The sequence below is a fragment of the Theobroma cacao genome, chromosome 3 (genome assembly GCF_053813885.1).
Source record: "Theobroma cacao isolate CCN51 chromosome 3, ASM5381388v1, whole genome shotgun sequence".
Taxonomy (NCBI): domain Eukaryota; kingdom Viridiplantae; phylum Streptophyta; class Magnoliopsida; order Malvales; family Malvaceae; genus Theobroma; species Theobroma cacao.
The window spans coordinates 37,517,150-37,529,619 of NC_142641.1; the positions used below are offsets into that span (position 1 = coordinate 37,517,150).

General features: G+C 30.3%; 1 protein-coding gene across 1 annotated transcript; it reads right to left on the reverse strand.

Annotated features, from left to right (window-relative positions):
* Nucleotides 1-3,291: 3,291 nt before the first annotated feature.
* Nucleotides 3,292-4,300, reverse strand: LOC18605337 (C2H2-like zinc finger protein). The gene is given in 2 exon segments (XM_007038288.3): nt 3,292-3,367; nt 3,369-4,300. Coding segments are annotated over 2 exon segments (1,008 nt in total).
* Nucleotides 4,301-12,470: the final 8,170 nt, after the last annotated feature.

Here is a 12,470-nt window from a genome sequence, read left to right on the forward strand (position 1 = left end):
CCCTTATACATCTCTGTTAATAGTCCTGTAAGAACACTCATCTACATCTACTCTAGCTCCATATAGAGTAAAGACAGAGTTACAAAGTCTTGCTTTTTAAACTCAAAAACATTATTTAACTTATAAAGTTTAAAAATCTACTTTTATATACAAAAATTAAAAGTATAATAGAGTTTGAGCTCTATGTAAGATAATAGGTTTAAAATTATACAACTACTATAGTAAAATTCTAATCAAATACGACTTCGAATTCTAGTTAAACCAAAATTAACTCAACAGTATCAGACATAAAAAATTAGACACTTGCCTCGCCCTGCCTCTACACCTGCATGGCACGGTGTCGGCGCTCACCTCGCCCTGGTGTGAGGGCCAAGACATACGCTTGGCCCTGCTTTGTGTAGGTTCCTCGTTTAGCCAAGACACCTGACTGATCCAGCTTTGTGCAGGTTCCTTCACATCATAAGCCCCCAGACAAAAAAGAAAAGAAAAGAACTAAAATAAGCGGAAGAAAATGATGGGCCATTGTCATTGTCTCGAGTCCAACGGGATAATTCTTCGAGGTTTTAGTTTAGGATTAGTTCAGGTTTTGATCCCATGTGTAGTATCCATTCGTTACAGTATAAATCATGAGATCAACCTGTCGATTAATATCCATTGGTTACTCCAAAGCAGTCATTGGGCATGGCAAACTAATTTTAGAAGAATGATTCTTAAATCAACTACTAGTACTTTTTTTCTTTGTTTCATCGCATTATAATATTATATATATTATGGTTAAAAATACGTTACAAAATATCCCTTCTAATTATTTTGAGAAAAGAAAGCAGAAACATTAATATGTCAAACGTGTTAATTTGTTATCTAGTCTTCTATGAATTTAATGTGATTCATCAATTTCTTCAATTTGGAGGAGGAATAAATGAGGGTTGCCAATTAATCCAAGTTAAGCGCATGGTGAAACACTTGCGAAGAACCCAATTCTAGGCCATATGCATTCTCTAGCTGGTGTTTTAATGTTCTTTTTTTAATGACTGGGCAATTTCGTAAGGGTATCATCTTTTTTTTGCCATTGATTGCAGAATAAATTTAATATCTAGTACACATGGTGTGTGTTTGACCCACAGAATGTAGGTTATCTTCAATGCACCCAAGAATATTCATTGATTTTTATGAGGTAATATTTAATAAAACTCTCTAGTGGGTTAAAAAAGGAGTCAAACACATATACATAACCTTTAAAAGGTGTGATTTAAGAGGGAATGAAGAGGAAACCTGCATTCCTAGACTAGTTTGGCAAGAAATCCTATAGCCATTAATGTGAGATTTGAAGGTTAAAAAAAAGAAACAACACCTCGACACGTGTTTTCACCAACTTATCAATTCTAAGTCTGTTACTTTGGCGCTAAGGTTGAAAGCAATTTTTATAACGAAAATTCGTTTTAATAAAGTGGTGGACAGTGGTGCCTACTTGAACTGTTGGGAATCAAAGCAAGGAAACCAAATAACATAATGAACCTAGGAAGGTGTTTCTTTTCTTATGATGATCAAAGAAATGTGGTTTAACCTTGAAAATTAATGTAGCCAACAAGATTTTATTTGATTTTCAAAATGACTTTGAATTTAGCCAAAAAGATTCTTCCATATTATATACATAATTAAAAGGGCACAAAAATTTATATTCTTCCCAAGCTATCTCCTTCACTCCCTTATTTTCAATTACCAAATAGAATTGGAACCAAATTTGCACGTAAAATCTAGTATAATAACTATGTGGTTTTGAATCCCAAAATAACATTTGAGAGTGAAATTTTGAAACTTAGATTTAAGCAATAAGCATTGCGCATAGTGGAAGATGAGTAAGTTACATAAGACATAAAGACATGCAAGAAATGATGAAGGGCCAAAGTGACATGCATAATGCAAAATTTTTGTATGAAGTGGCTAAAACTGTAGCATAGGACATGCTGTAGCTTTAACCATCAAGTATAACGCTACTTTTAATGAACACTTTCATTCTGGTTATGTATCAAAATTGTAGCAAGAGTTAACCATTTCATTCACATAGATATACCTCCACTGAAATTCAACATCTTAAACGAGATTGCCAAGTTACAAGCACTAGACCGAACATCTAGAACCAAGGCATCCACAGTGGCAGAATTTCATCAGTTATAGCTGAGACAAAACCTGACTAAACAGTCACAGCCAAACGTACCTAGCTAACAATAGGCAGTTCAGATTGATTTATGGGTTTGGAGCCATCTTGTCATATCATTCTGATACAACATCATGTTTCATGAGGAATCAAAACCTAGGATCTAAACCCCACTCAAACTAGCTTCCATCCCACCCCTTTTTCCACCTTGTAATTTGTTTCGGCCAATTCTTTTTTTTTTTTTAATATAAAAACCAAACTTTTTTCTTTTTGGGTTAAACTCGTGAGAAGGAAAGAAAGAGTGTATGAAACTATGAATTCTGATTGTGACTTGGCATTACCTAATTTGAGGGTAGAGAATTTACTAAAACCGTGTTTTCACTTTACAGGGAACCAAATCCTATAAAGATAAACTGAGCGAAGATAGGAAAGAAACATATTTGACTTCTTCACAAACTGTGCAAACAACTATACACAGGCAGCAATGACTGATATAAGCTAATCTTGAGTATCCAAACTAGAACAAAAAATGGGGTTCGAGGAACTCTCTCTCTCTCTCTCTCTCTATTTTTTTTTAATGAGAAAAATTAGGGAAAGCTGTTGAGCTAAAACAGCTGCAGTCCTGAGTCCTGTAAAAAGAACAAAATAAGTGCAGCTTCATTGTACTATAACTTCTTTTCATGAAGCTCCCATAGAAACAAAGAAAACAAACTCATGATCTTCAATAAAAACAATGGTCACATTAAAAATACAGTTAATTAGATAAACACACATATATGCTTGCACCAAATAACCCACTTCTTCTCACCATTGAAGATAATCCTTTTTTCTTATTCTTCTTATTACTATAATGGTGTAGTTTACAATGCTAAGAACATTACACATTCATGAACGTTATGCAACCACACTACCAAGAAGAAAAGGAAGAGATATACTTTAGAAATTAAATTAAATTTCCTAAGGCTTTAAATAAATTAACCACTGTGTAAAAAGAGATTAAAACCACAGCGCCAATTTATGAAACTGACCTATAATTAAGAACCCAAACAGCATTAGTATATACAAAAATCATGAAAAAATTTCACTTCTCAATCCTTCATGAACATCTCATAACTTTTTATCTTAACTTTTTTTTTTTACCATATGCAACAGAACTTCATCGGAAGAGACATTTCTGCATTGGGCGCTGTCGAATTCTCCACCAGGCTAACTTTCATCGTCATATTCAGGAGCTGGTAAATTAAGATCGAACAATTGAACAGCAGATGATTTCTCAGGAACCTTATCAGCAACAGCTAAGTAAGTAAAATGACTTTTCTTGTGCCCACCAAGTGCTTGACCCGACTGAAACACCTTGTCACAAAACGGGCACTCAAAGATTCTTTGTTGTTCAATCTGATCACCACCACCAGCACCGCCACACTTTTCTCCTTCAGCCTCCTCTCCTTCTTCGATAGAAGCCCTAATAACCTGCTTGTTCTTGTGACTAGCTCTATGCCCACCCAAAGCCTGGTGAGATTTAAAAACTCTGTTGCATGTCTCACACTTGTACTTTGGGTGAGCCTGGGCACCAGGGTTAGTGACGCAAAACAAGTCATCATCATCATTATTCTCATTCTCATCCACATCGTCGTCACCGTCACCGTCAAACTCTTCTTCATCGTCTATGGACTCATAATAGACTTCTTTTTGCTCTTTTTTTATAGTAGTCCACTTATCTTTAGAAAGCATCAAAAGACACATCGCAGCATCTTCACTAGATAAAGTTTCAGTTTCAGCGGGGATTACTGGGATAACAATCGAACTTACCGAGTCCGATGGTGAGCCCACCATGTTCAACGCAACCTTACGAAGTCGTTTGGATCTTCTCCCAGTTGGGTTCCTGGGAGACTCGGTCTCGCTAGAAAGTTCAGATCGATAAGGCTGCATGTGATTAACCTCACTGGAAGGATCACGACTAAGGGCAGAAGAAGAAGGAGGTGGAGATTTATTATTGTTGGGTGCTGGGGTCGAAGAAGAAGATGGGAGGCTGAGTTTTGGAGGAATCGGGAGTTTAGCCAAGTGAGATCTCATATGACCACCCATGGCTTTGCCACTGGCGAACCTTCTGTTGCAGATCTTACACGTTTTGCTTTTCTTCTCCATGGCAGCAGCGACAAAATAGTAAGGGAAAAGGAATAGAAGAAAGAACTCTCACAAGAAAAAAATCAAGGCCAGAAGAGGCTATATATATTTGGGGGAAGAGAGTGAGTGAGTGAGGGAACTTAAAAACGGGAGTAGGTAGCAACCATTCGTTTGGCGAATGGGCACAAAACAAGAAACTCCAGGGCGACTGCGATCTTGCCAAAATTAAAAATTACCTACGTGTTTTTTTTCCAATTTATTAAATTATTATTTTTAAACAACTGTCATCATAAATTCCTAGCGTGGCAATGATCGAGATTCGTAAACGTTTGAACATCAAAGAAAGGAAAATGTACATAAGTCACTCCTAATTGCATGACTCACTTGAATTAAAAGCTTATACTGATAAAAAAAAATCATGTGATTATGTTAATATAAACATGAATGCTAAAAAAAAAAAATCAAATGTGACATAATTCAATATCAGAGAATATGTAAGAAGCTTATGAATTTAATACTTTAGTGCATATATATAAGATGATCAACCCTCAAATACCTCCTACAATTGAGAGAGACAAATGGATGTCAATTATTAAAATAGTTCCATTTCAATCTAATAACTCTTATTATACTATAAATTTTTCGTTCCTAGCTTTATCAACATGTTCAAATTTATAATTCTGAACTTTGAAGAACTTCAAAAATGATTTTTTGTAATAGGATTCCACCAATTAACAAACATTTGTTTTTTAGAAATTTATCTAAAAGAAAGTTATTTATAAAAGTAAAGTGGTTAATGTTTTTTAGGGTTTTATCTTTTTCTTTTTAAGCATTAAAGTTGAAAATAGAATAAAATTTGTCATTTTTTATTTATGACGCGTAGATGGTAATTTTTTGACTTTTGATCATTATTATAATTAAAAAATTGGATACACACTTATCATGTGTGATCTAGAAAATTTACTTTATTTGTAAAAAAATCTTAGTTTGTAGATTACATTTACACATGAATAATATCTGTATTTAAAATTTTAACATAATATCTAAAAAAAGTCTCTAAATTATTGAATAAAATTTAAATAAGCTGTTATGCCTAATGATTGATTTAGTCAAAATTTTATTTGTCATTTTATATCATATGACATTGATGTGGTATGCTTATAATATCAAAATATGGTATGTTGATATATTATAATTGATGATAATATGACATATATACTAATTTGACATGATAACATGATCATATGATATTTTTTACTTTCTACCTTAACACTATGTCAATGTCATGTGAATATAAAAAAACAAATGATAATTAGTCCATCATTAGTCATAAAAGCTTATTTGACTTAAAATAAAAATATAAGAACTTTATTGAATGCAATAAAAAATAAAGTGATTAATAATTTTTAGGGTTTTATCCTTTTCTTGTTAAGCATGGAACTTGAAAATGGAATAAAACTTGTCATTTTTCATCTACCATGCGTGGATGATAATTCTTTGACTTTTGACCATTATATGTTATAATTAAAATATTGGATACGCACTTATCATCTATGATCTAAAAAATTTACTTACTTCATTTGTAGAAAGATTTTAGCTGCGGATGACAGGTACATGTGAATAATATTTGTTTTTAAAATTTTAGTTAAATATCAAAATAAGTCCCTAAACTATATTAAAAAAATTAATTAATTTTTTATACTTTTATTACATTCAAGTAAGTTCCTGAACTTTTATTTAAGATCAAAATAAGCCTTTATTAACTCTTGACTAACTTCCATTAGTTAATGGTTAAGTTGGCACTTTTATGTCGTATTATCTACCCTATGATATGTTGACATCTGATTTTTTTTTTTGAAACACCAAACAAAATTTTGTTTGTAATGGGCATATCACCAAAGGTATTTATAGCCAAGGAATCGGTATTTTGTTAAAATATGAAATATTACAACACCGGGAGGCCGTAAGTCACAACAAACAAATGGGACTGAAGGTGATACTAAATGAAAAGTGGGGGTGAGTAAGAAGGGAGGAAAAAGAATCATATACAAATAAATCGAAAGAGAAACTATATACCTAGTGGCCGCTGCTAGATTCTTAATGATAAAGAACCCAAACTCTGAAATGGGTCGCTGTTAGATTCTTAATGATAAAGAACCCAAACTCTGAAATGGGTCAAAACAAAAGTAAAATGGGTGCTATTGAATGGAGATTTCTGTAACCGAGGCTCCTGAATAGGTGAAAACCTCTGACATTGATGGTGAACTTCTAGTAGAGTTTGATAGATTATAAGAAAAGCTGATATGATCTTAGCCAAATGGTGAAGCAATTAGGGCTGCCCCTCCTAGAGTGTTTGATTTTGATTACATAAATATCAAGTCGCAGATGATGTACGTGGCAGATGCTGTGGCAATAATACTTGCTACTAAGAATTGTATGTTTACTTTTTTTACCTCGCCACATATTCAAAAATAATTGAATGAAAAATTAAAAAAAACATCAAATTAAGTTTTCATTATCATCCTATTTCGTTTTTAACCCTGATTTAGGGTTTTTACTAAAAAATTAATAAATTATATGAGAACAAAAGTAAATCCCTAACTTTTATTGTGTTTAAAGAAAATTCTACTATAATTCTCAAATAAAATCTAATTCCATTCTTATATAATTTGGTTCCAAAACACACCTCTTGAAAACCTTAATACTAATTAATTAGTTCCTGACAGATAATTCCCCCATGGATAGAAAACCCAACATTGCAAAAAATCTGATTCCAATGAAACTGCTAAATATTTTCACAAAAATATTGAAATAAATGAAAAAAAAATCATTACTTAAAATAAAATAAAAACACTACCAAAAAATCATCAACGAAACTTAGAAAAATTTTCATCGTGGAAAGTTTCTTCCAAGGCTTGAAGGATATGATGCTTCCTAAGGCCATTGCCATTGCTTATATGTCCCAAATTATCAACAAAACAGCCTAACTTGTGATCTGAGACGGGAATTGGGATAAATCGCGTCCGGAAACTGAAATATCAGTAATCTCTAACAGGTATCTGTCGATGATTATATATTGTTTAGCAGGGCATGGAGAAAAAGATGAAGAAATCATGAATTTTTTGGGTTTTTTTTTCTTTAAGCAAATTGTTTCAACTTTTTTTTCTTCATTTGCAATCAAACGACATGCGTTGATTGCCATGTATAGTGGTATTTCTGGAAACAGACTATCATTACTTAACTACTTAACATAATAATAACCTAAAATTAATATTTAATGCACTCAATGAATAAATGGCTTGGCCGTGTGAATAATTCCAGCCGTCTGCTCCGCTTCATCTGTTCAAAATCTACCCTTTCATCACCTCCTCCCCAGTTTCTGACAAATCTCGTCTTAGTGACCTAAACGAGCTTTACTAGAAACTAAAAAACCTATGAAAACTTGGAAACCGAGTTGAGCAAAGAATCAAGATAATGGATCAGTGGGTCCACCATCTTCACTCACAGCACATTGATAACGGTATTCGAAAGGTCAATCTTACTTTGATTGACATTGTAAGAGTGCATGAGAAAGAATTTTCTGATAGGGCTAAGAATGCTGGCCAACGGGCCAGGTTGCAACGGCGGGTCAAGAATGCTGCGACTAATGATGACTCGGATGGCTCCGGTAACTCAAATGGCTTTGGTGGCTGGGACGGTTCTGGCGGCTTTGATTTGGTTTTACTTTAAGATAAAATTTTCTTTATTTTTAAGTTTTGATGATAATTTTATGTAAATTCATTTATTTTTAAAATTAATATTTCGTCTCAAATATGTGAACAGTATTAATATCTAAAAATGTTTAAAATGCCTGTTTTCCTTTTTAACTCTTTTTCTTTTTTAAATTGGTCAATCATCTGATTGGATCTGGTGCTCCCTAATTAAACTTGACCAATTGGTAGAGAGATTTTTTTTGAAAAAAAGAGAAAAAAATTAAAAATAAAAATTATACTTTATATAGTGATATTTTTTAAAATTAATAAAAATTAAATTTATTTAAAAAATATAACCATGTCATAAATTAATGAAAATATTAATGATTGACTAACGATTAAACTTATATGTTAAGTGAAAAAAATTCCTTCAAAATGAATTATATATTTTCAATACTAATGGACTCCATGTGGAATAATGATGAAATTATTATCAAAGCTTATAGACGTTAGGTATTTTACCTTTTACTTCTAGACTCAATGATATGATACCTTAATTGCATTGAATAATTTTATTAAAATATATATTTTTTAATTTCTCATCAACTGACCATGACAATCCTGCAACAAAGAGTTTGCGGTTGGGAAAAGGATGAGTGGAAGATGAAAGAGACGAACAATTGAATTGCCACGTCGAATAAGTTGGGTTATCAACTATTGTTGAAGATTTTCTAGCAATGAACCTAATGAGGATTTTCTTCATTTCTCCGCCAAAGATTCACCACTCTGATTTGCTTCCAAGTACTACTTATTTCTTTTTTGTCCGCTTGTTGCTCTTGTTTATTGACAAAATTATGATAAATGAATTTCCTCTCTCTCTCTCTCTCTCTCTCTCTCTCTATATATATATATATATATATATATACTTATTACTAAATTTATATATTTAGATATTTTTATGATAAATTTGTTTAAAGAAAACAATAATTTCAACTATTTTCTGTTAAGTTATTTATTAAGTTTTTTCTATCAGAGATAAATAATTATAAAAATTTCATTTCAATTAATGATATAAATGAGTCATAATATTTACAAAATGTACAGAATTTGTTCACTAAATACTTCAATTAAAATTAGTCAAAGTACTCAACAGGTCTCTTATATCATTAAGTTTTTCATCAATCTAATCCATTTACCCATAACTGGTTAATTTAGCCTATGTATTTTGAGATTTTATGCAATTAAATCTCTCTATCTTACTCCATTTAAATTGACTGTTAATGATGCTGACAAGTAAAAAAAATTTTGCCTCATGGCTTTTCTTTTTTTTTTCCCCTCTTTTACCCATAACTAAATCGTTTTGGTGAGACTATTAAAAGCACATATAATTTTTTTTTTCCATTTTTCCTTATTTCCTTTTCTATCTCTCTTTTCTCTCTACACAAAGGTCGACCCCAAACCCAAATTCCAATCGTTAGTCATTGTTGTTGCTGACTGTCGACGACCAATCTCTGGTGGTAGGAAAATCTAATAAAAAACACAAAAAGAACATTTTTTTTTCACCCTCTTTTTCTTAATCATGTAATTTTTTCAAAATCTATCCCAATTTTTTTATGTCTCAATAGGTTTCTATATTATTAAGTTTTTCATCAATCTAATCCGTTTACCTTAACTAGTTAATTTAGTCCATATACTTTGAAATTTTATGCATCATAATTTCATCTGTAAATTATATGAAAAAACCATAAAAACTTACAACTTCAATTGAATTATATTAAATCCTCCCATTAGGAACTAAAACATAAAGCTAAAAAAGTTTTAAAAAATTACCCTTACCTTTAATCAAATAATTCAATTCTAAAACATTGAAAATGACATGCTAAACTCTACTTCCACTTTAGCTTTAATTAAATAAGAGGTAATAAGAAAATGAAAAGTAGTAAAAAAAACAAATTTATGAAAATACCACAAACAATATTTAAGAAACAAAGCAAAGGGCAAAGCAAATTGCTAATAGATGGAGCAACCTAAATTATCTGCATATGAAAATTTATATATATACAGCCAAGGCCTTAGCCACACTTCTTACCTCCCTCAATCCCCACACATATTTATATATAATATGTAAATACAAACATAGAAATACATGATGCAGGGTTTGTATTATAGAAGATAGCATGGTAAAACCAATCATTCAAACTTCATAGCCATGCTTGGAAGCTATTGGGCAAGTTACAAAAATTTGAATTGTAAAAGTACAACATATATCACTTGAATCACCATTATTAATAATGAAGTAAGTAACAAAAACTTGAAAGAACAGAGGTAATTCAAATCAACACCTTAAAGCCTATTATATAAATGCAAGATATTAAATAAAAATCTAAATACTAAAATTACAACAAAAATAACATAAAATGCTGAAGAATATTAATTTTTCAAATAACTTCAATTTAGAATCCAAAAAGATTTTCTCTTAGCAAACAAAGCAACAAAATGAAAATAACTAAAACAAAAAAGAAATCAAAGGACAAAAGCATCATAAACTTATCTACGTTAGACTGTCAAGCAATCAAAGTCATATCACTCCTACAATCAAAGAAACAAAATAAAAAACATTAACTATCATCAAGTAGAAAATAATAAAAAAAGAGAAAAAATAATGAAAAAAAAACAAAGACAAAAATAACATAATTTAAAATAAAGTAAATCCGCAATCCAAAAAAATATATAAAGAGATGGGTAGAGAGATAGTAGAGAGACGAGAAGAAAGAGGGGTTTTTGACAGTGACCGGCGATGTGAATGGTAGTGAGAGGAGAGAAGGCAAATGTTATTTTTTTATGTGATCGTCAATTTTAGAAAAAGACGCATTTGATGTTTAAGGAACCTTACATCTTGCTTTAAAAAGGGAACTTTTTGAAGGAATTGGGATTAGGGTTTTAATTATAGGGGAAGACAAACAATCAAAGAATTTATGGCATGCTTGGTTAACTGGAAAGAATAGAATAGGAATAGAATAGCCATTCAAAGGGAATAGAATAAAAAAAGAATAGCTATTATGTAGATTGGTTCATGAGAATGGAATAGAATAGAAATTGCTATTATTACTTATTCTATTATTTAGTTGGCATGAATAATTTTAAAAATGGTTAAGGAATAATGGGTAAATGATAAAAAAATATTTTATTAAATTTTAAAAAATTTTTAATTAAAAAACAAAAAAAGCTATGATGAGAAATAAATACTCTTTATTAAAATTAAAGAATTTATTTTGTTAAAAGATAAAAATATTATGAGCAATAAAATCAAAATAACTTTTACTATAATTAAATAATATTTTCACCAAAATACAAACATATTTTTATTATAATTTAATAATATTTTGTATTAGAAGATAATTAAACGTTTTATTATAATTAAATAATATTTAATATTAAAAGATAAAATATATTCTTCATTAAATTTAAATAATACTAAATAATATTCTTTGTTACATTTATTATATTCAAATAATAATATTAAGTAATATGCTTTTATAATATTTATTATAGTGAAATAATATTAATATTTTAAATAATATTTAAATATTTTTATTTCCCTTTTTTTGAAAATGAAGTAAAAAATTTTGTGTCTTTTGTGCTTTAGAGAGAGGAGTGAGGAAGAGAGAGAAAAAATAAGTTTAGTATTTTTTATAAGGTAATTTTTAAATTGTAAAAAGGTATATTTGTCTAATGAACTTTTTTTCTTATTCCCAACAATTTGGAATAGCTATTACCAAGGGACCTTGGTAATGACTATTCAAGCTTCTCTTGGAATGATTATTCTGAATAATAGTCATTCTATTGAACAAAATGCAACTTTATCTTAAGAATGAGAATAGGAGAGAAATAACTATTCCATTCCTCCCAACCAAGCATGCCCTTAGGGTCAAGGTTTTAAAGGAATTGGAGCTTTATGAGGTTTGAATATTGAAAGATTTTGACTCAATATTTTTTTGTTACATTTAAGGAGATTTTAAATTTAAGAGAAAGAGAAACTAGAGAAAATAAGATGCAAGAGTGTTATATTTTAATTAAAACAAAGAAACATAAAAGGTAATAATTTTTTATTAGTTACAAAATAAAATGTACTTCTAAATTTTAAAATTTAAATATTGTGACAAATTCTTTAAATGTAAAAATGAAAGTGCAGTTAAGATAGTGTAATTAAAACTCATTTATGTTGTAGTGTTTTTTCGGGTTTGAAATTTAAACTTTGATTGAGTTTGAATTCATTATTGGAGTTACTTATAATCAAACAAAATTATGTTGAATTTAAATGTATTTTTACCCTAACTTAATTATGAAAAACAAGTATAAGATTTCAAGTTAATAACAAAGGTTTTATGTTAACTTAAGATGTAAATGAACCAAGTTGAGCCGAGCTTAGATTTGTTCAAGCTTATTCATTTATTAGGAGACATGTTCGAGCTAGATTTGAATGTGAATAAAATTTTGGA